This window comes from Trichosurus vulpecula, chromosome 7 (assembly GCF_011100635.1).
Source record: "Trichosurus vulpecula isolate mTriVul1 chromosome 7, mTriVul1.pri, whole genome shotgun sequence".
In the NCBI taxonomy this organism is placed as follows: Eukaryota; Metazoa; Chordata; class Mammalia; order Diprotodontia; family Phalangeridae; genus Trichosurus; species Trichosurus vulpecula.
The window spans coordinates 62,460,540-62,485,541 of NC_050579.1; the positions used below are offsets into that span (position 1 = coordinate 62,460,540).

At 38.6% G+C, this 25,002-nt stretch overlaps 1 protein-coding gene across 1 annotated transcript in view; it reads left to right on the plus strand.

Annotated features, from left to right (window-relative positions):
• The window catches only part of LOC118857536 (calcium-binding mitochondrial carrier protein SCaMC-1-like), a 56,875-nt gene extending 32,322 nt beyond the window's left edge, over nucleotides 1-24,553 (plus strand). The window contains exons 4-10 of the mRNA XM_036768192.1: nucleotides 1,152-1,263; nucleotides 3,046-3,204; nucleotides 8,805-8,957; nucleotides 9,839-9,946; nucleotides 16,664-16,831; nucleotides 19,756-19,906; nucleotides 24,387-24,553. Of these exons, the coding sequence (XP_036624087.1) occupies nucleotides 1,152-1,263; nucleotides 3,046-3,204; nucleotides 8,805-8,957; nucleotides 9,839-9,946; nucleotides 16,664-16,831; nucleotides 19,756-19,906; nucleotides 24,387-24,553 (1,018 nt within the window). The remainder of the gene's footprint in view (nucleotides 1-1,151; nucleotides 1,264-3,045; nucleotides 3,205-8,804; nucleotides 8,958-9,838; nucleotides 9,947-16,663; nucleotides 16,832-19,755; nucleotides 19,907-24,386) is intronic.
• Nucleotides 24,554-25,002: the final 449 nt, after the last annotated feature.

Genomic DNA, 25,002 nt, shown 5'->3' on the forward strand with positions numbered 1-25,002 from the left:
GCAATTTTCTTTAACACGCTAAGGACCTTACAATGAATGACAATTACAATGAAGGACAAAGCATTTATTAAGGACATATTGTGTTGGAAGGCACTATGCTAAAATGCTGGAGAAATGAATATTTAAACAGAGATAGGTAGACAGACATGAATAGATAGATAGATAGATAGATAGATAGATAGATAGATAGATAGATAAAGACAATCTTCAACCTTAAGGAGCTTTCATTCTAATAGGGAAAGACCGCACATACTGAGGAGAGAAGTTTTGTTCTGGGGAAGTGGAAGAGACTGAGATACCTCAGTGGTGGCAGAGAGTTGGTGATATGGTCTGCATGGATGACTAGATGGCTAGCTGAAATATGAAGCTAAAGCATAGCCTGATATCTAGTAGATATAGTTGCCTGAGTGGGCTAGTTTGCACACACTGTCCCAAATCAACTTGGTTGGACCTTAGGCACAGGAGCTCCAGAAACGAGTGGATTAACTTCCCCAGGGACCATGACCTCGGTCCTAGAAGATCTGGGTATAGAACTCCAGGTTTTAGGTTTGGTGTGGAGGGTACTAGACATGGTGGGAGGAGGACAAGGTCTGTGGTGACATATAGAAGGTGAGATGGCCTGAGTGGATGGCTAGATGGTTGAGTGGGGTGTAAGCTGAAGCCATTTAAATCTGGAGCTGGAGGAGAATTTTTGATGTAGTATCACCTTTCTTCTTTCAGACAAAAAGGGCTTAATGTGTGCCAGGCACTATACTAGGTCCTAGGAACCCCCAACCCAAAGGACAAAGTCTCTGTCTTCACAGTTTTCACTTGTACACAGATAAGTAAATGCTTAATAGACAACTCAAGATAATTTCAGGGTGGGGAGCACAAACAACTAGAAAAGTCAGAAAAAGCCTTCAGTAGGAGACATCTGTTAAACTGAGCTGTGAAGGGAGCAAGATGTTCCAAAAGGAGAGGAGGAGAAAATGCTAGAAAATCAAAATGGTTCTAGAGGAATGAGCTGTGATAGTCACCATAAATACATAGTATGGAGCTGTTTTCCATCTAGATGGATTAGTAATGCTAATTTATTTAATGCTAATTACTGATGCTAATTTTATTTATGAATTAGAGCATAGGCTTTAAGCGTGTCCTTATTGTTATTTCAGCATTGATACTGATGGGACAATGTCAGTGGACTGGAATGAATGGAGGGATTACTTTTTATTTAACCCAGCAACAAATGTTGAGGAAATTGCACGGTTTTGGAAACGTTCTACTGTAAGTGTGGTTTGTATTTTACCTATTTTTTTTGGAGGGGGGAAGGCAGGGAAATTGGGGTTAAGTGACTTACCCAAGGTCACACAGCTAGTGTGTCAAGTGTCTGAGGCTGGATTTGAACTCAGGTCCTCCTGACTCCAGGGTCGGTGCTCTACTCACTGCACCACCTAGCTGCCCCGTTCGTATTTTACCTCATGTTTATTTTATGCTATAAGCCAAAGGTATAGCTATCACGTAGGGAAACTCTAGGAAGCTTGGTAGAGCAGCCCCTTACCTAGCAAGTTTTGGACTGTGGAGGTCAGACTGATGAGACCAGGGGCCAGGCATATGGTTTCCAATTTTCCATCCTCCCTAGCCAGGGTTTTTTAATCTTTTTGTGTCACAGAACCAATTTGGCAGTCTGGTGAAGCCTATGGACACTTTTCCAGAATGTTTTTAGGATCATAAAGTAAAACAAACAAGATTTCAAAGAAAATTAAATTGAAATACAATTATCAAACTATTAAAAAAAAAGTCAGGGATCCCAGGTTCAGAATGTGTACACAGTTGATATTCCTTCAGAGAGCCCTGTGTTAAAATTGTGTCTTGTTCTGGTCCCCCTGATCACTCCCCCCCCAAGTATAAAGGGGCACTAGGGGCAACTAGGTGGCACAGCGGATAGAGTGCCAACATGAGTTCGAATCCAGCCTCAGACACTTACTAGCTGTGTGACCCTGGGCATGTCACTTAACCCTGTTTATCTAAGTTTCCTCATCTGTAAAATGAGCTGGAGAAGGGAATTGGGAACCACTCCAGTATCTTTGCCAAGAAAACCCCCAATGGGGTCACAAAGAGTCGAAAATGACTAAAATAACTGAATAGCAACATAAGAGGGCAATAGCAGGAGATAAGATTGCAAAGGGAATCTGGAAGTTGTATACAAACCATTCCAAAGATCGAAGAGGCATAATTTACAAAATGTATCACATATTAACCAAAAATCACATCCTGGTAATGTGTAGCCTCAAGAGAAACCATCAAGGTGTTCCTGTCAAGGTTGTTGATCCATATTACACCACCCCACCCCACCCCCGTGTAAGGTAGGGGAAAGTTGATCCACATAGGAAGAAAATGGTGCTTTTTTATGGGGGAAAGGGTGATTTATAATTGAAATTAATCCCAATTCTATGGGAACTGACATTGCATTTATTTTTACTCATGTGCATACCTCTATTTGACTGTGCTTATTTGTGCAAATTTATTTCCCTAACTACATTGGAAGCTCCTTAAGGACAGGGATTGTATTGTATTTAACTTTATACACCTAATACAGTGCCTTGCATCATAATAGGCAGCTGTATGGAAATTATTTTTTGTTATGGTCCCTATGACCAGATGTCCCATAGTGTAGCATGTAAGTAGCCAGTGTAAGGTAACAATAAATAGGACATAGAAACTAAGAGTGTAAAGAGAAACACAGAAGCCACTTGCTAAAACTGCTTCTCAAATTAAGGCTACATCCAGACTCTGTGTACTAAATTAAGAGAAGGCAGCTAGACCCCAATAAATGGCTCTTGGTCTGTGTGGAAAAACCAGATAAACGTTATACTAATAAGGCAACCCTAAGATGGAATGGATGAGACTTAGCCTGTCCTTGTCACTGGAACCCTATAAGAATGAGATTGAAACAGGATCTGACCTCAGGCCCTCTGACTTTCAGGCTCTTCCCCCACTACTTCATGCTGCCTTCTTGAGAGGATCCATTTTTAATTTAAATAATATGGTAACTTCCTTTTCATTTAGGGGATCGACATAGGGGATAGTGTAACTATTCCTGATGACTTCACAGAAGAAGAAAGAGAATCTGGCAAGTGGTGGAGACACCTGCTGGCAGGTGGGATAGCTGGTGCAGTCGCTAGAACCTGCACAGCACCCCTAGATCGGCTGAAAATCATCATGCAGGTAGGTGGGTTTCATGGTTCACCTGTCTGTGTTTCCAGGTAATAGTACCAAGGGCTTGGTACTATTTTAAAAAAAGTATTTCAGATCTCAGTAGTGCTTTTGATACTGAGTTAGACTTTATTAGGGAAATACAATTTAATATTGACTTAAATACAATTTAATATTAATTTAGGCTTCTCAATGGCTCTTGATGTGTGACACTTGGGCTATGTAAATTAAGCATTTTATTAGAAATTGTGATAAGATCCATAAGAACATGACTTTTAGTGCTTGGAGGTTGGAATATTGGGCTTCCTTAAAGAATAATTTCATGTCGTTTCATGTAGTGAAATCTGTCACATTATAAGTGCAGGCACCTTTTCCTACATCCATGCAGATCACAGCCCCTCCAAGACTCCTCAGTCTCAGATATTTCATGTTGTTTCATGTAGTGAAATCTGTTACATTATAAGTACAGTCACCTTTTCCTACATCCATGCAGATTACAGCCCCTCCATGCCTCATCAGTCTCAGATGTTTTGATTCTTGTCCTTGTTTTTCCACAGATCTTTCATAAGTGTTTACCAAACTTGTTATTTTGTATCCTGTAGGGGACTGGTGTGTTCCCAAGGTCTTAGCCAGAATTTATAACTGTTTTCCATCATGTCTGACTCCTCATGACCTCATTTGAGATTTTCTTGGCAAAGATACTGGAGTGGTTTGTCATTTTCTTCAGATGAGTAATAGATGAGTAACCGAGGCAAACAGAGTTAAGTGATTTGCTTGGGGTCACACAGCTAGTAGGTGTGTGAGACTGGATTTGAACTTAGGGAGATGAGTCTTCCTGACTCCAGACCTGGCACTCTATGTACTATGGTGCCACCTAGTCACCTTATGAATTTATGACTAGTTCACCTTATTTTCTGATCAAACATTTTCTTGATAACATTTATGCTACTTCTTTCACAGAAGTCAGTCCATGAGGAAAATGAAAGGGGTTGTATTATAAAAGAGGCCTCTGAGGAAACTTTCAGCTCTCCATCTATGATAACATGCTTGAGTTTGAATGAATATTTCATGAATCTTTCAATTACCTTTGGGCTGGTTGTCAGTTTTATTCTGAAAATTCTGGAGATCTTTCTCCTAGTCATCCATGTTTACAATATCAGTGTTTGTAATCTCGAGTTTGTTTTTTTCCTTCAAAATTTTTTTATTCTGAACTTAAAAAACACCAAAAAATTTTTTCCATGCACAAAGTAGAATATCAAAAGGGGATTTTTATGAAGCTGTGGACCTTAATTACATACCACTTGTTTTGAAAAGCATATAATAAATTCAATGTATTACTTTTAAAGTTGGACTGCAATATATGTTTTCTTCTGAATTTCCTTCCATTCTCTTTTATGCATTAATAAAGTTTCCAAAATATCCCTGTGTAACAAATGAGCATAGTTAAGAAAAACAAATCCACCCAGTGGATGTTATTTTTTTTAAAAGTATGTCCTTTTTTTCACCTTGAGTCCTTTATTATTGGGCCTCTGTTGGTCATTGTGTTGATCAGAGTTCTTAAGTCTTTCAATGCTGTTTATCTTTACAATGTTGTAAACTGTATAAACTGTTCTTTCAGGTCTTCTTATATCATTCTGCATCAATTGTATAAGCCTTCTAAGGTTTCTTTGAAATCATCTCTAATCATTTATTGTAGCACAATAATATTTCTTTACATTCCTAAATGATAATTTGTTCAGCTATTCCGCAATAGATTTGTAGCTTTTAGTTTCCATTCTTTTCCTTTTTCTTTTTCATCCTCCCTCTTCAGAATTAGGAAGTTTGTTTTGCTATGACTAGTCCCTCTCTGGTATTATCCTCCCTCTTAACTACCCCCATCCCTATTCCTAGCTGCTTCTCTGTTGAGTTTGGTGTATTTGTACACCAAATATTTTGTGTGTTTATGAGTGCGTTGAGCCATTAAGAGACAGTAGGCTGCACCTACTCCCTTTTCCATATTTGTATGCTCTTTAGCAATATCCACCCCCTTCTTCCTCCTTTCTATACTAGTATATTTCTTTTACCTTTCCTCCTCTTTCTCCTCTTAAAAGTCCCAGAACAGAACCAATCTACCCTTAGGTCCTCTGTTTTTCTTATTTAACTCCCTCAAAACTCTTTGAAGATGAGTTCTGAAGGGGCACTCGTGTCTTCTCCTCCATTTTAATATTAACATCACTATACAGCCCTTTCCAATTGCTTAAACCAATTTATATTTCTAGGTTTCTCTTGACTGTTATGCTTATTTTCCAAAGTTCCAACTCAGAGCTGGTCCTTTCATCAGAAATGCATAAAAGTCCTTTATTCCATTGAGAAGCCATTTTTGCCCCTGTAAGATTACATTTGACTTTGTAGGGTAAGTTATTTTTGACTGTAAGTTGATTCCTTTTGGAATACCATCTTTCAAGATCTCTGCTCCTTTATAGTAGTAGTAGCTGCCAGGTTGCATGTGATCTGGAATCGGTTTCCTTGGTACTTGAACTGCTACTTGTGTTATTTTTTCTTTGCTATAGAAGCTATGGATTTTGACTAAGATATTCCTGGGACTTTTATTTTGGGGGTTCCTTTCAGGTGGTGATCATTCTGTTCTTTCTATTTCCACTTTACTTTCTGCTTATATAGATCAGCACAGTTTTCCCTAATTATTTTTTTTGGAATATAGTGTCCAGGCTTTTTAAAAATCTTAGTTTTCGGAGAGTCTAATGATTCTTAAATGATCATTCCTTGATCTATTTTCTACATCAGATATTTTTGGTAGCAGATTCCTTACATTTTCTTCTGTTTTTTCTATCTTTTGATTTTGTTCCAATATTTCTTGTCTCGTGAAGTAATTGATTTCTGCTTGGCCTACTCTAATTTTCAGAGAGTCCATTAACTGTATTAGGCTTACCATTTTCTCTTCTAAGCTATTTATTCTCCTTCCATTTCTTTCCTTCGAAGATTTTATTTGAAGTAATCTCTAAGGATGGTGCTGAGTGAGCAATCTCATTTTTCTGACAAGAAGGCTAGATTCTGGAGTTATACAACCTAGGAAATTCAAATCCCCCTCCTCTACACATAAGGTTGGGGTTCAGGAATATTGTCCATGAACTTCCCTTTTGGGTAAATGTATGTTGTTTCTGCCTTGTGCTTCTGCAGGAACTTTATAGTTGCCCTGACCATGGGCATATCTTGGGATAGGAATTTCCATTCTATAGAATTTAACTTCTGGGCCATTTGGATAAGCATACATATGATTCTTTCCCCAAATGCCATTTACCAGTTCTCATGGAGAGGAAAAAGAGAAATCCCATTTTTTACTCTACTTCACTCCATTCCACTATGAAAGACTGATTCCAGGGTAAAGACAAAAGGTCAGATAAGGCAAAAAGTATATAGTATATTGCTTTCTTTGATAGACTAGCAAAGAGGTTAATTCCTCCAACCAGAATCCATCCTTCTGAGTTCCAGTGAGCTATTCATATTGGAGCGTCTCAATCACTGAGAACCAATCAAGAATTGTCTACATCCTCACCATCAGTGGGCATACTGACCATCTTACTGTTTTGGGGGAGAAAGTATGTTGAAATTAGCTGGGGTTGGGGAGGGGATTACTCTCTCAACACTCTTCTCCTCTTATAAAGCTACTTGTGAAGGAGTTCTATTAATGTTGGATTAAGAAATACACATGTAGGAAAATTGGTTTTAGGAAATAGAAGTATTTCTTTAGGAAATAAAAGTAATTCTTAAGTCCTATGTCTTAAAACTATAATATTACTTATTTAGATATACAGAGATACTTCAATTAGAGATTCTTCTAGGAACAGACCACGTTTTCTTTTAAATGAATTCAACCATCTGCTATTAAAATTATATTCCTTTGAAGGTCTGAATAGAGTAAATGGTATTCTGGTAGATATAACAAACACATGTGGCTACCCTTAGAGATAACACCAGGACATGTTACTTGTTTGATTCCAATGATCCAAACTTTCAAGTGTAGGGGTCAGCCAGTAAGTTGATAAACATTTATGAAGTGCTGCCCCATGTGCCAGAAACTTCACTACATGCATACAAAGACAGGTAAACACAGTCACTGCCCTCAGAGAGCTTACAGTCAAATGGAGAAGACAACATGTAAATAACTATGCACATAGATGATCTACACAAAATATATGGCAAGTAATCTCAGAGGAAAAGGTGCTAAAAGGTGGGAGCAATCACAGGTAGGGATATAAGTCCTTGGCAGGGGGCAAAAATGTCCTCAGAAAGGGGATAAATGGAAACAGAGTGAACAGCATTGGGGTCTGTCAGAGATGAGACATCAGGAATCAAGGACAGATGGGAAAGTGGAATCAAGAACAGTGGGGGGAAAGATGAAGGGAAATGAGAGGACCCAGAATGGGTAGAGAAAAAAGGAGAGAAACATGGGGAAGTGAGAAGAAGAAAAGAAAGAACTGGGATAGGTAAAGAGAAGAGGACAGAAGTAGGGTAGAAAAGATGGGAATGGAAAGAAATGGAAGGAGGATAGAAGACAAGGATTCAATTGTTATATGCTGAATAGATGAAAGAAATGGTTTTTTTTTTCTCTTCGGTGTGCTGTTCAGTTCTTCTATGACATCTTAGAATGTATTCTTATGTCTTCTATATTAATCCTCTCTCATGACATTTTGTTTGTACCTTTCTGATGCACATTACTATTGTTATTATTATTTGTGAAGCAATTGGAGTTAAATGACTTGCCCAGGGACACAGAGCTAGTAAGTGTCTGAGGCCAGATTTGCACTCTATCCATTGCTCCATTCTGATGCATTTATTGTCCATTTCACATTCGGGTTCATTATGTATCTCATCATTTCCTCTGCTAGATTTTTAATTCCTTGAAGGCAGTGATTAGCTCCACCTCTCTGGTCAGTCCTGTCTTCCTCCCTCCCCCCTAACTCAATGGCTTAGCACATGGTAAACACAATTCAACAAGAAGAAACACATTTATTAACAGTGTTTCTGACTACAAAGTTTATCATTAGACCATAGCCACTTTATTAATAGAGCTATGGGTAAGCTTTCACACAACAGAAGGAAAGATATGCATGTAATGGAAATGAGAAATACTCTCTACTAATAAAAGTCATTTTCATGAGTTACAACTGTATTAATGCCTGCCAAAGTTAGTTGTTCCTTTAAAGAGGACTTATGGCAATTTTTTTTGGGAGGTGATCAGGGTTAGGTGACTTGCCCAGGGTCACACAGCTAGTATCAAGTGTCTGAGGCTGAATTTGAACTCCAGGGCCAGTTGTCTGTCCACTGTGCCAGCCCCTACTATACTTTGCAGTAACTGTGCTATTTTAAGAGTAGTCGTACATTTCATATAAGCTCAAAATGACTAAATAATGAGATAAAATCAAAAAAAGATAATTGTAAACTGCTTTGCTCAGCATCTGGCACATAGTAAGCACTATATAATGTTCATTATTCTTATTGTTATTAGTTGAAATGGACTACGGGCTGCTGTAAAGCACATTGAAAGTAGAAGGTGCCATATGCAAGTGCTTTGTAAAGAATAACAACACCAAGGCCATTTCTTTTCTTTTTTATAGGTCCAGGGCGTAGACTCAAAGCAAATTCATATTGTTGATGGATTTAAGTTTATGTTGAGAGAGGGAGGCATCCTATCCTTTTGGAGGGGAAATGGTGTGAATGTTTTAAAAATTGCACCAGAAACAGCTGTTAAGGTCTTAGCATATGACCAGGTAAGGTATTACCAAAATTCATTAAAAAGAAACAACTTTTGAGTTTTAAAAAACCTTAAGAACATTTTAGCAGAATGATGAATGTCATTTTTAATGTAACAAATTAGTCAATTGCCTTATTTTTCTTAACATTTATCATAGCTCTATTAATCATCCTATTTATAAAATAACTAAAATAAGTCTTTGAATAATTCTGAGAAGGCTGGCATTACAAATTTTGGCTAAAATTCTTTGGTTTAGAAATCAAAGCTTCCTACAGTAACCTAGCAGGTTTTATTAGATTGTCACTGCCTGGTCTCCAAGAAAAAATCCATTCAAATCAAATATCCTTGCATAAAAAAGCTATTGCCATCCATCGCATTGTTAGCATTACTTCTGAATCCACTTTGCTATCAAAAGGTGCATATGAGATGCAGCCCCTCCCTCTTTTAAGTTTCTGTGCTTTTATTTCAAACATGGTATCTTATATTTGACTGTGCATGCACAGCAATAGTAATGTGACACGGAAAAAAATGAGGCCCAAGGTAGGTAATTTACTTAATATTCTAGTGAATTAAACATACATACATTTAAACTATACCTATTTCGCTGGGTGTGGGCTCATAATAAATGATATAATATATAATGATATTTATATAGACATATTATATCTTCAATAGAGAATATATTATATAATAGTTATAAATAATATTATATAATGTAATAACAAAAATAATAGTTAACATTTACGTACTTTACAAATTTATGTTAGTAAAGCCCTGTAATGTTATCTCATTTAATCATAATAATAGTTCATATTAAATAAGTGGCATTCTTCTTGGAACTAATCTCTCTTATTTCAACTTTAATATATATGTGAACCCTTTTATTTACATACACAGTATAAGAAGTTGTTTACTCAGGACATTACCAAAATTAACAATATTGAGAGATTTGTTTCTGGTTCTTTGGCTGGAGCGACTGCACAGACGTTTGTCTACCCCATGGAGGTAAGGAGCATTGTGAAAAATTGATTGCTGGAATTGATGACTTTAATGTAAATTGTAAAATGTGTTTCTTTCTAATGAAACCCAGATTAGGTTTTTGAACTTTAAATCTAAGCAGAGGAACGGTAGGATTCGAAGCTTATGCCATCAGGGCCTTGAATGTCTAATATTCAAGCCAAGTTCTTCCACAGTCTGGCACCATCCCCACCACATATTATTTCTCTTTGAGCATTCTTTATTGTCTCTATGCAGATGACTCCCAGATCTGTGTTTCTAGCTGTAGGTAGGCTCTTTCTTATGCTTTGGATCGACTTTACCCCATTGACTATTGTACATTTCAAACTAGATGTTCCAAAGGTATCTCAAACTCAAAATACCTCAGATGGAGCCCATTATCTTTCCTTCTCTTTGCCAATGTGTATTCCCTTAATTTCCATACCTGGCTTGTATTCTTCTTTTCTCCCTCAACCCCTGATCTCATACGCTCCAGACTTCAACATATATGTGAATATTCCCCTCAACACCCCCGTTCCCCAATCCATTAGTTTCCTCAGTTCTAATGCCTTGTGCTTTTGTACTACCTTCATGACACGCAGCAGTTAACCCTTTAACCTTCATCCATCACTATTCTATTCCATGATACAGAAATGTGGCGTTCCTGTCTTTGATCACAACTTCATATTCTTCATCCATCCCCTCTACCTTGCTCCAGAACCTAGTCTTTGTTCTTATTACGATATCTAGTTATTCTAGCCCTCTTGGCTCTCTCAGCCAATTGCTTTCCTCCCTTTTCAGCACTGACTCTAGGATTAACCAATTCAACTATACACTGTCGTCTACTGTGAAATCCTTTGTCTCTGTCAGTCTCACTGCTCGTGCCTTACTAAACCACAAATGTGGCTTGCACTCCTATCCTCCTCTCCTGCTGGAGGAAGTTGCAAACCACGCCAACTGGATCCACCACAAATTGATGCTACCTAATCTCAAATGGTCCCTCAATGCTACATGGAATACCACACTGAATTCAGACAGAAAGACATTAGTCTGAAACTTGGATTACTGTCTGCATGACCTTGGATAAGTCATTAAGCCAATCTAAGCCTCAGTTTTTTCATCTTTAAAATTAGGAGGTTGAACTGGATGACTCTAAGGTTCTGTCTGGCTCTAAATGTAGGGTTCTATGTTCTCTTGTACTCCCCACAACCAGCTGCTGGAAATGTTGTCTTCAAGCCCTCCCACACTGCCCCTTTTCTTCTCCCTCTCAGCAGAAGCTTTTGCCTCTTAATTCTCTTGAAAAAAATAAAGGCTACCTGACCTGATCTTCTTGTTCTCCCCTCTTTTATGTATCAACATCATTCCCTATCATTCTTTGCTCTAGTCTCTGACAAAGAAGTGGCCCTTCTCTTGGCCATACCTTCTACTCATGCCAGTAATAGATTCACCATTTATTTAACTACTGATCATAAGTCTCTATTTTTTCTTCAGATTCTCTTTTCCAACCAGCCAGATTGAATCATGTGACAAGACAGCAAAATAAAAGTACATCTACTTAAAATAGAGTTTAAGATGTAAAACAAGAAATGAGTCAAGCAGCAAACATTCTCACCACTCATTTCCCAAGGCACAACAACCTTCTGAACTTGCAGGGAATGTGTGTTATGAGGCCTCCCGGCTCTTCTTCCCACGCTGGCTTATTGGCCTTGCCTTGTAAGCTAATAAGTAGAACAAGAAAACTGGAAGACAGTTTTGTGTACTAACTCTTTGTGCGCCCCTGTAGCTGCTCCAGCAACGTGTTGTAGCAACCTGAGGAAAGGGAAAAGAGATGTTTGCAGCTTGCCCAGAGCGAATCTGGCAACCTTAGATTCTGAAAGGTCTTGCTTCTCGGTGCCAGATCAGTGACGTCTTGAAGTTTTGCAAATGTGGCTTCTCAGAGCAAGCTGTCCATTTGAGAGGATGTCTGGAGCTGTCGTTTGTGGACATGGAAAAGGGAAAGTCTCTTGTTAGTGGTGGTGGGAATTAGAAACCACTATGTGACAGCTTTCTGTCTCCCTGTCCATTTTCTTCCTCTATCTTTTCCAGAATACTGCCAAAATCCTATCACTTCTGAGAGTTTGGATTCATTCTCCTACTAGCTGTGTTGCAAAATCTTTTGCCCAATTGAAATCGTCCTAGGGGTGGTGTCTGACATCACCTGTTGCATTTTGGATCACAGAACTGGAGCTGGAAGGGATGTCAGAGGCTATATATAGTCCAACCCTTTTATTTTATAGATGAAGAAATTGAGGCTGAGGAGAGGTTAAGTGTCATTCTTGTCACATGACAAAGTCATCAGAGACAGGATTTGAACCCAGGTCCTCTGTCTCTAGAACCTGTCTCTTTCCACTGTCTCTCACTGCCTCCTACTTCATGCAGTCCTGTGGGGGATGCAGCTCTTAAGGGGAACATGTCCCACACACACTTTGAGTTAGTTTATGCACTCATCTCCATTGGTAGTCTTCTGAAACTTCTGCATGATGCCATCAATTTCTCCCTTGTTCTTTGGGTCACTTGCCATCTTGATGATGCTCCATGATGAAGATTAAGTTGGGAAGAGGAACCCAATAATACCTGAACCAAATATGCTCAGAAATAAATTTGCAGGCACCAAGGGATCATTGTTCAGGATACTTCAAAGCAGGGAAGATACCACATAAAAAAAACCACATGGAGGTCTGAGGCCATTGAGAAGACTGGACGTTATTGACCTATATGAATATTTTCCCATTTCTAAAAAATCAGTGTGAGACTAGTCTATGGATACATTGATGATAATATGAGAAAGCAACAGACAGGCTTAGCTAGTCAATTTTCTGTAGTAGCACAAATCTCCAAAATCATACAACTGGTAGAAAGGCATGGAGAATACGGGGTGTTTATTGAAGATCCTATTGCTTTTGGTATTTATTGATTATAGAAGATTTGGTTCAGTAAGGCAAAGGCGAAGACTCCAAAATGGAGTCTCTTAGGCATGTGTTAAGATCATATAAGATTCTTAGGGAGATGCAAACAGTGGGATAACTTTGTTCAGCAATCTTCTGAATATCAACATGAAGTGAACGCCACAAAATGGAGACATGTGAGTGCTAAAGGTATTTGCCACTATCATGGAACATGTCTTTTGTAGGGTCCTAATGGACTCTGGGGAGTCCCTAGAGAACCCATTTTTAAGTATACAACAACTGCCTTTCTTTTTCTTTTTAAAGATTTATTTATTTAACGTTTTAAAAAATGTTTGAGTTCCAAATTCTCTCCCTCTCTCCAGTCTCTCCCCCATCCACCAAGAAGGGAAGAAATATAATATCCATTATCAACTGACTTTCTTGTCCATGTCACCTTATGAACTTTCTTCTGCTCTATTCAGCGTATGGTTAATGCACTTCATTGATATGCTTTTCTTTCTTTTTGTTTGTATCATTATCATTACCTCCTTCCCCAATACAACAGTTTCTTTTCCCAATAATGGCACTCTATTGTAACAAATAAGTATAGTAAAAAAAAAAAGAAGTGGTATTGGTTATGCCTGAAAACCAGTGTCCCATTCCGTACGTCTCTCCCATCGCCTTTCTGCCAGGAGACGGGAAGCATGCTCCATCATCAGTCTTCTGGATTTGTGACTGGCCATTGCATTCATTAGAGTTCTTAAGTCTTTCAAAGTTGTTGTTCCTTGCAGTAGTGTACCCAGTGGTTCAATTGTTCTCCTGGTTCTGCTCACTTAATAATAGTAATAAGAATAGCTAGCCTTTGCACAGCACTGTGCAAATCTTAACTCATTTAAACCTCACCGCACCTCTGTGATGTAGGTGCTGTTATTACCCCCATTTTACAGATGAGGAAACTGAGGCAGACAGAAATTAAGGTGACTTGACCAGGGTCACACCACTAGGAAGTGTCTGGGGTCACATTTGAACCCAGGTCTTCCTGATTCCAGGTCTAGCACTCAATAATAATAATAATAGCTAGCATTCATGTAGCACTTATGTGCCTGCCATTTTGATAAGCTCTTTGCAATTATTATCTCATTTGATCCTTGTGACAATCCTAGGTGAAAGGTCTGTTACTTTCCCATTTTACAGATGAGGAAACTGAGGCCACTTCGCCACCTAGCTTATACCACTTTATCTCGGTTCATACAAATCTCCCCAAGTTTCTCTTCATTTCTTACAAACAAATAATATTCCATTATATTTATTTACATATCATAGTTTGTTCAGTTATTCCAAAATTGATAGGCACTAACTTTCTTTCCAGGTCTTTGCTGTAGGTAAAAGAGTTACTATATATATATATATATATATATATATATATATATATATATATATATATATATATATATATATATATATATTTTAGTTATGGATTCTTTCCCTATTTTGTAGAGTGTGGTATTGCTCTGTCAAAGGATCTATATATACAGTTTAGTGACTTTTGGGCATAATTCCAAATTTCCTTCTAGAACCATTAGACTATATCACAGGTCCACCCACTGTGCATCAACATGCCTGTCCTGCCACAGAACCTTTTGACAATTCTTGTTATCTGTTTTTGTCATCTTTTCTAGCATGATGGTGTGAGGTAGAACCTCAGAGTTGTTTAAATATTCATTTCTCTTAGTACTACAGATTTGGAACATGTTATATGTACTTCCAAGTCTCTTTCCTTATTCCCTAGTAAATTCAGTACCTGGCTCACAGTCTTCTTTACTGAGACTCCTACCTTCTTTACATACCTGGGCCTCCCAGTTCATCAACTTTGTCAGCTCTCATGGCTTCTGCCTCCAGTTTGCTTTGGTTCCTGTCTACAGGAATCCTGCCCCTTCCCTGCCTTAGGGAATTTGTCCCATAATTCTTAATTATGACTCTAAGTAATATGCATTTATGGTGGACTCATGCTTTCATGACTTCCTTGAGTAGAATTGAAGTCAGCAGATGTTGGCAGTGACCCCAGGTTGAAGATTGGCAGTAGACGAATAATAGAAGGGGGAGGGGAATAGTGATTCAGGGAGATCGGGCAGTGTCTTGTTGAATAGTTACATTTAAGGTTAGTCTTATAAGGTCAAGACTATGAAGGGAAGAAAATGATGTTAGAATAGGGGTGATAGAATGAGAGAGCATCGAGGTGTGGAGGAACTCAAGATCACAGGAAGAGTGAAGAGAGAGAAATGAGTTAGTAAGAGGGGCAGAAAGGCATCAGAGAGGGGAATTTCAGAGTTCAAGATCGTTGGTATGCTGGTGAGATCAAAAATGTGACCACCTTGGTGGATGGCTAAAGTAGAGTGATGCTGGGGTTGGGGCAAGTTGAGGATGTCAGCAGACTAAGAGAACAGGGTGTTCTAAAGGACATAAACATGAATATTGGCATTTCCAAGAATGAAGGTAGAGGATAGGATAGAGAAGATTGAGTCAGCTGGTTAAGACATTGAGGAAAAGAAAGAGAGTGGCCTGAAGGTTAGTAGATGATAGCAACAAGGATCTAGGCATGGATGGATGGAGTGAACATCAAAGGAAAAATTGCTGAGTGTCAGCAAGTGGGTCTGCAAGTAGCAGTGTAGAACAAGAAGTAGGCTTATTGTTCTGTCTGGGCCGGTATGCTGAGGAGCATGAGAGTAGGAGAAGCTGGCAATGGAAAAGGGAACAGGGGAGAGCCACATTTCCAGGAACTCTAGAAGATGGGAAAAATATAATATGAATAAATCTATTAATAATAAATAATAATTATACATAAATTATATCTTCTACATGCTGTATGCAATAGATATTATATATGTTATCTAATAAGAAATAATAAATATATAAAATAATAAAGTAAAAGGGAGTTTTCTAGTAGAGTCGTTACAGAAGGCACAGTGAAAAGACAGAGATACTAGATTGAAGAGGGAAGACTGAGCTCGATAGGAATGAGAGTATGGGGAGAGTTATCAGAGAAAAAAATCACTGTGGCAGCTTCTGAATCATAAGGATTAGAGGAGCAGTAGCAGAATGTACTGTCCATAAGGTAGGTGAAATAACAAGAATATGAATATGCCAGTAACTCATGGAACTTTGATTATTAACCATAATCACTAATATTCATGTAGCACTTTCATGCTTCAAAGCACTTAACATACTTTATTTCATTTTGTCTTTTAAACAATCTATCTTTCTAGTCTTCTTTCATATTATTCCCTTCCATGTCCTTTGTGATTCTGCCATACTGGTTTATTTGTCGCTTCTTATACATGCTTCTGGGCCTTTGTACTGGCTATTCTCCATGCCCACAGTGCTCTGCCTGCTCACTTTTGCCTCTTAGAATCTCTAGCTTCCTCTAAGACTCAACTTCCATATCACATTTTGGGGGAATCCTTTCCCAGTATCCCATGGAACCACAGCAAGATTCACCAAGCTCAGTTTGAACAGTCTTGCTGTAGACAGTTACATAGATACGCAGCTAAGAAAATGATTCGCTGTAAGATTTCTTCCTTTCTGGAATTCTGTATGATATCAGTGAGAATAATCCATTAGATTGTGAGTTCCTTGAGGGCAGGGATGGTCTTTTGCCTCTTTTTGTATCTCTAATGCTTAGTACAGTGCCTGGTATATGGTAGATGCTTAATGTTTATTGACTGACTGAAATGACATAATTAATTAGGGTTCCTTGGGTTTAATAAATCTGATCAGAGATTTGACTATATTCTTTTGTATTCAGGTTGTAAGGACCAGGCTGGCTCTAAGTAAAACTGGACAATACTCAGGGATGTTTAATTGTGCCTTGCAAATTGCGAAGAATGAACACCTTGCAGCTTTTTACAAAGGCTATATCCCTAATTTTCTGAGCATCCTTCCTTACGCAGGCATAGATTTATCTGTCTATGAGGTGAGTTTACTCCCAAGGTGAGTTATAGCAATTGAGTTAAGAAGAAATCTAATCTTCAATTATATTTAAAGAAACATACTAGGCCACTTTGGCTTTTGATAACAGACCACTTTGGACAGAACAATATCTATTTTGTCTCTTTAATATTTTGAGTCTCTTTTTGTTAATGGTACTCATTTTTTGGTTATCGTTGTGAATTATTTTTGGCTTTAATGATGCTTGACCCCAAACATATATGTATATATGTATACGCACACACATATGTATATGTATATATATGTATATATACACACATACACACGCATATGCTCAAATTTAAAGATGAGGAAGAAAAGAAGGCAGTAGTAGAACATTGTCTATTAGAGTTGGTTAAAAGATGATGTTGATCAAACACCATGGCCAAGATCTCTTATTTTGATTTCTCTATAGTCTATTTGATTTTAAGTGGTTTGATGGCCACAGCCTTTTCCCTGAATCCTGATAGGTCATCTCAAAAGTACATATTACTGGTCAGGATGATCAGGGAAGAATAGATCAGGCAATTAGAGTAGCACAAATGCATTAACCCTACTGGAAAGCCAATCCAAACACAGGCCCACTGGTGGTTTTGCCATATTCTTTGTGAAGTGTAGCATGTTCTTGTAGTTTGTGGTGATTAAAAAGGTAAGGAATTCATAATTTCTGGGTAATTTAATATTTTTTTTTTTTTGCTTTTTGGCAGGGCAATTGGGGTTAAGTGACTTGCCCAAGGTCACACAGCTAGTACATATGTCAAGTATCTGAGGCTGGATTTGAACTCAGGTCCTCCTGACTCCAGGACTGCTGCTCTACTCACTGAGCCACCTGGCTGCCCCAATTTAATAATTTTATTAATAAGGCCAGCATGTTATTAATAAAAGGATGGTTGTTTGGCTGTCTGTCTTAGACCAAAGACAATCATGGTGATGGGCTCACAGTTTATATACCCTTCAGAGAGAAAGTTCCTGAGGTGTAGCAATCAGCTCTGACTGGATAACACAATAGGAGGTGAACTGTATTAAAATGAAGGGCTGACCACCCCCACCTTTGGGCTATCTAGGCAAAAGGACGTGTCTCTACTCTAGCTTGATTGAATGGGATTCACTTGAACTAGGGATTCTTGTAGGGTTGGGTTGGATCAGATAGAGGAGAAGTTAATTCAATCCTTATCAGTAATGTCCTTCAAGAGACTGAACTTCTTTTAAAAATCAGGAGTTTAGAAGAAGGGGAGAACTCTGGATCTTCCCAAGGTATTGGTCATTACTAATTATTTCTCCCAGGTTGTTCGTGGAAAGCTGCAATTTCATTTGTACAGGGAACTCCCAGTGAGGAAATACACTCTTAACAATACAGATCAGCACCTGCTTTGCAATTTCTAGTGTTTGGAAAATTGCCTGGGGGTATTGAGAGTTTAAATAACTTACCTGGGCAGTTAGGTGGTGCAGTGGATAAAGTGTCTGGCCTGGAATCAGGAAGACTATCTTCCTGAGTTCAAATCTGGCCTCAGATACTTGCTAACTATGTGACCCTGGATGAGTCACTTACCCTTGTTTGCCTCAGTTTCCTCATCTGTAAAATGAGCTGGAGAAATAAATGGCAAACCACTCCAGTATCTTTTCCAAGAAAACCCCAAACAGGGTGACGAAGAATCAGATGTGACTGAAATGACTGAACAGTAACAACCCAGGATCATGTAGGGGGAACTTCCAGATTCTAAAACTAGATCTCTACCCTTTAAGCCTCTCTATTATTGCTTTTTAGGCCTTAATGTAATACATTTATAGTTTTATACAATTTTAAAGCATTAACTTTTAGGAGAGGCAGTGTGGCAGATTGGATTTGTCTTTGAAGGTAGGAAGACCCGGGTTTGGGTCTCACTTCTGTGGGTCTAGCTGTGGCCTAGGTAAGTCATTTAATCTTTTAATGCTCTAGAGAATTTCTTGAGACTAAAGTGCAGAGAAGGTGCTGACCTGCATTGGTAAAAGGAATATTCTTGTTGGGAATTCCCTATCCAAATGAAATGACAAGTCCGATCCCTATCCTAAATTTTCTGAATGCATTTTTTTCTTTTGCCTTCTTTGACCTACTTTGTATTCTAGTGTGAATGTCAGACTACTTCCATCCTTGCATCTCAGCTCATCTAAACATTTTGCCTCCAGATATAGCTTGACCCAGACTCTGATGACTTTATCTAAAATAATAAACACTGGATAAAGACACTCGAATTTAGTTATTTATTCTCTCAATTTTACGAAATTATACTATTTTCAATAATGACTCCAGGACTCAAGTATAAAGTTCAACATCCTTCAAGAAAACAGAGACAATTTAAAATATCTGTCAGTATAGTGGTCCTTTCAAACAAGTTTTAGACATTATAATTGTAGACACCATCTATAATCCAGGCTATAGATGATTCCATCTATAGCCATTTCGAAGTCACAGAACATTTTAGATGGAAGCTTCCCAGATTGGCTTGCCCTGAAGAAACAGTGGTTAGCAGAAATAGTTTTGATATATTGGGTTTGAAAACAATTTCAAGGAGTCAAAAAAGCTTTATTCTAAAATGTGGGCAACTATAATTGCTAGAATGATACATAGGGAGTGAGGGAATTGATAATTCAGTTTTATCAAGCTTTCATTTTACTTCTAAGTCGGCAGAGGAGCTAGTGAAGAGTCTGAGAACTATGCATGCTTACAGCTTCCCATGCTTCATCATTGAATTGCTATATCCTACAGTAGCTGGAGAAATAACTCCTCCCTTTCTCCCCTACTCTCTTTTGGCAATAATCTAGCCTACAAAATCAGTCAGCATGGCAGATGGCAAGGATTTCATATGAAAGAGGAAAAGTTTTAGTAGTTGGTTTTTCATCGCTATTCTGTGTTGCTTCTGTGTTCTCTGACAGAGTTTGAAGAATTACTGGCTAAATAATTACGCTGAAGACTCTGTAAACCCTGGGGTGTTGCTGCTGCTGCTATGTAGTGCTTCATCTAACTTTTGTGGTCAATTAGCCAGCTACCCTCTGAACCTAGTGAGGACTCGGATGCAGGCCGAAGGTGAGTTTCCATCCAAGGCCACACAGATAGTAAGGGGCAAAGCCAGCATTTAAAGCCCAGCCTTCCGACTACCAATTGAATACATTTTCCTAATAGCCAGATTGGGGGCACCAGAAAAACAATAAATATAGATGTAAAGGATGAAAATTAGAAGTTACAGATCTAGCTGATGAAGGTATAGTTATCCCTTCTGTATCGTGACTTTCCCCATTGAGGTTTTGTTGTGTTGTGGGTCAGCATAAGAAATTAAATGAGAATTTTGGGGGAGTTTTGCTTGAAGCCATAGATGACACAAGAAGGTCAGCTGACGACAAAGAGCCTATGACCTAATACTTAACTCAAATTTTACAGTAAGGTACTGTAAATACACCACAAAACAAAAAGAAAGAATTCAGACTTCTTTTCTGGTACAAAGAGAGGATCAAAAAATTTTATATAGATTTTCCAGATTATGGGGGCACTGTGCCCCTAGCACCCATGATGTGGAAGAGATAACTGCATATAGGGAAGAGGACAAGCATTTAAGAACCTCCTGTGTACATAGTATGTGCTCTGCAAATGTTAGCCATTTTTATACTATGTACTTGGCACTATGCTAAATGCTTTAAAGTGAATTATTTTAGTTTGTCCTCACAACAACCCTAGGAGGTAGGTACTATTATTAACCCCATTTTTACAGTTGAGGAAAATGAGGCAGAAGTTAAGTGATTTGCCCAGGGTCACACAGCTAGCAGTGTCTGAGGCAGGCTTTGAACTCAAATCTTCTTGAGAAGCCATGCCCAGTGCTCTATCCACTGGACCATCTAGCTGCCTACATGGGTACTGTTTCAACAGTTTGGCTAGCAGCTGCTGTCGGGGTGAAAAACGAACACAAGCCCAACAACAGGAATGCTGCAAGCCCAGGTTCTTTTGATCTGCTTTACCAAGGAAAGAGTTAAGGGGTTAACTATCTTACTTTAATCCAGCATACAAATATCATTCACTTAGTTCAGGGGAAAAAGCCAGCCCCCGAAATTCAGAGCAAACACAAACAAATTACAAACATCAACAGACAGATCTTGTCTGATTCAAATCTCGATTCATAGTTACTAGAGTTTAAGTCCAAACATCCGGGTTTACAAGCTGGAGGGCTCTTAACTACAGCTGCCCAGAGTCTCCACATCATCACTCCGCCAAGACTGAGCGCCTTAAGCAAATAGCTCTGTCTTCTCTTTTTATGCACTCTTTAGCTCTCATCAAATGGGTGACCAGAACTTAAGCCCTTACTATTGGCTCTGGTCTTAGCAACTCCCCTTAGGACCCTGGGGGCTTCAGGCCCACATCAGCTTAGCACCTAGTAGCTAGGGGTTTTGAGCCTATAACCAGACCTCCCTTCATGGGCCCCACCTGGAGTCCCACCTTAGTTACCAATGCAGGTACACGCAGAGAAGAGCTGGGAGTTGAATGTATGTTTGGTGGATTATTTTCTCAGTGTGGTTTAAGAATAGGAATCAGCATCTAAGGAACTCAGGCCATCACATCAGCTGGACTACAGGAAGCTGAATGAATGAAAAAGCATTTACTAAGTGCTTTCTGGCAATGTAAGGTCCTAGGGTGGTCCATAAAGAGCTAAGACTTTGGGGTAGGGGGAGGGACCAAGAGGCCAGCAACCTGTGGCAGGGACAATAGAACTTGCGTAGAGGATGATGGGAGGTTAGTGAGGAAGGTGAGTTGTAGTTTAAAACAATAACAGCTGGGGAGAATATTACTCCTGAACCTCTAGTGGAATGAACTGGTATATGTTGGGGATGGGATGTTGAGGACTGACGGCTGCTGTAAGGAAGTTAGACCGCTTCTCTGGGGTATCTGATATAGGCAGCCTACTTCACAGTGTAGAAAAGGCACCGGGGACACCAGCCAGAGACATTCGGGCTATGCTAGCTAGCTCCTTGTTTCAGTGGGGTAGATTATGTGCACCAACAGCCTGGACACTTTTACTCAATCTTATTCAAGAAAACCCTTTATATCCTCATTTCTAACAAACCTCTGTTTGGGAAGCTAAATTCTGAGGAAGAGGAAAATGAGGGGGAATGGGAGGGTTTGATCAGTCAAGAGGAAGGAAGCAATATTTCACCATCATAACTGCTTCCATGGAGTCACCTTCTATTTCTTTTAAAAACATTTCTTATTGATACTTTTTGCTTTGTATACCACAAGTATTTCCTAACAACCCTTCCCTGGCCCAAAGAATAACAGTTAAACATTGATAGTTTGTGACAGGGTATATAGCATTTTATATCCATAGCTCAGGGAAGCTAGGTGGCTCAGTGGATAGAGCGCTGGGCTTGGAGTCAGGAGGGCCTGAGTTCAAATCTGCCTTCAGACCCTTACAAGCTATGTGACCCTGGGCAAGTCACTTCACCCTGTTTGCCTTAGTTTCCTCATCTGTAAAATGAGCTAAAGAAAGAAATGGCAAACCTGTCTAATATCTTTGCCAAGAAAACCCTGAATGGGGTCACAAAGGGTTAGACATGACTGAAAAACAACATATCCATAGCTCACCATCTAATTACCAAGAATCTGGAAGTCATCTGTTATTTCTATACCCAATAAATAGAGAAACAGAAGGGGTCAAAAATTGGTTAACGTATTATGTTAGCTAAGGGAGAGAGGGTTACTTCGGATCAGAATAGGGACTAGACCTATGATTTAATTGGTATATGGAACTCTCAATGGGGAAACTACAAATACAGCTTGGCATCTTCCCTGTAACTTACAGCATTAGAGAGCTGCCTAGATGACTAACAGGTTAAGTGACTTGCCCAAGGTCACATAGCCAATATATGTCAGAGACAGGATTTGAACCTAGCTCTTCCTGGTTTCAAGGCTGGTTCCCTATTCCAACATGCTGCCTCATCCATATGTATCATAATAACAGTTTTATTGTAAATAGTTACATTTACATAGTTTTAAAGATTTGTAGATGCTTTATATACATTATCTTATTCAATCCTTACAACAACCATTTGAGATGCACACTATTGTTATCCTCATTTTACAAAAAAAAAAAAACTCAGAGGTTAAGTGATTTGCCCGGAGTCATAACACTGTTAAGTGGCTGAGATGTGTTGGCACATAGAAGGTGCTTAATAAATGATTATTGATAATTTATTGACCACAGATCTTCCTTCCTCCAAGTACCTCATGTTCTCTACTTGGACACCTTGCACATGGGATGGGATTCTCTTTGAGTTCTTTAGGATTTTGCAGGTTTTGAGTTACTGTAATTGTTGGTATGGTATGATCCTGAGACCTGGACTTGATGGAGTAGTTTCTTGAAAAACGAAGTTCAGTCACCTTGAAGATCTGCTTTTTCCTTGCTCATTGTTGATACCTAACATAAGAACCTATAGGTAGTGATGACTTTATTTCCTGGATAGTTTTGTCAGAGGAAGTGCAAGCTTCAGACGTCTTTCTGGTGCATTGTGGTTAATACCACTGTGTTTAACTTTATTTAGGGTAATGATAGAATTAGCTTGGGAAAATCAAAATTTTGCAATTAATTTATACTATATACAATAGGATTCATATATGATTAGAAAAAAATTTTTAAATTGTTTTGATCTGTGATTTCATTCTCTCAGTGCAGATACACAGCTGTTCTTCAACTTTAGAGACTTGTCTGGGGACACCAAGTGCTTGAATGTTTTGCTCCAGAGCAGGGGTGGGGAACCAAGGAGAAAAAGCCATGTGTGGCCCTCTAGGTCCTCAATGCTGCCCTTTGACTGAATCTAAACTTCACAGAACAAATCCCTTTAATGAAAGGATTTGTTCTGTAAAGTTTGGACTCAGTCAAAGGCCATACCCAAGGGCCTAGAAGGCTGCATGTTGCCTTGAGGCCACAGGTTCCCTACCCCTGCTCCAGAGTCACACAGTCAATATGTGTCAGAAGTGAGACTTAAACCCTTGAGGCTGGCTCTCCATCTGCCATAACCCTTGGAATACCATAATAAAATTCTGTTACAAGAAAATATCAGCAATATCTAATGGAATTTGACATTTTGAAGACCCTCTTGTGAATGGTATAGGTTTTTAAAGAGAATTAGAAAATGTCCCTGCCATTTACTGCAATCAATGGGCCTGTTCCAAAATGTCTTAAGAGGTTGTCTACAGTACCACAAAGATCCAAGCCAACTGGCATCACAAAGAAAAAAAGGCAAAATAAGAGTTGAGAAACCAGGAATCCAATTGTCACTAAAACAACCATCTAATATCCATAACTGTTGTCTTTCACACGGGCCCTTGAGGAGAGATGCTCATTGTCAGCTTGTACTTACATTCCAAGCTTTTAAAAAATTTGGGTACTGTGCAACACAATAGTGCAACTATATTATATGAACGTACTAGGTTAAAATAACATTAAAAACATGCAAAAACAGACTTGGAAATTAGTGTTTAAGTAGTCTGATTTTTTTTTTTCGTTTTTTGTCTTCCATTAAAGGAGCTCCACAAAAGAATGTCTTTTATTTCTTTCAAGAAATAATTTTCAAAGATGGGCTAACAGGCTTATTCAGGGGCATCACTCCAAACTTTGTGAAGTTGTTTCCAGCAGTCGGCATCAGCTGTTTGGTTTTTGAAAAAGTAAAATACTTTGTGGGAGCACACTAGAAATGAAATGTGTGAACTATTGGCACTGAGCAGAAGGGCTTAAAAACATGACAATTCATGGATTGACTTTTTCTTTTAAACTGTAACAGGTCCATGTGAAGAGGTGTGGTATCTTTATCCAAGAGGAAGGAAGGTATCAAATGCCACACAATCTCTTACTTTAATTTTGTATATGCTAGAATTTAATAATTAAATCATAGATTTGAAGTTATTTATAAACTAAATCCTTAATATGTTTAGAATTCTATTTGCCTTCCTGACTGAGATCCCCTGAGTCCTAACATGAAGCTTGCATATTGAAACCAAAACACACTTTAGGATGAGGTTTATAGATATAGATTATACATTTATAGATTTTTATTAAACAGAGGTATATAAAATATACCTATTATATAGGTAAATAAATTATAAAAGTTTTGGTCTGCCTTTCCAGTTGATGTTAAAAGTTT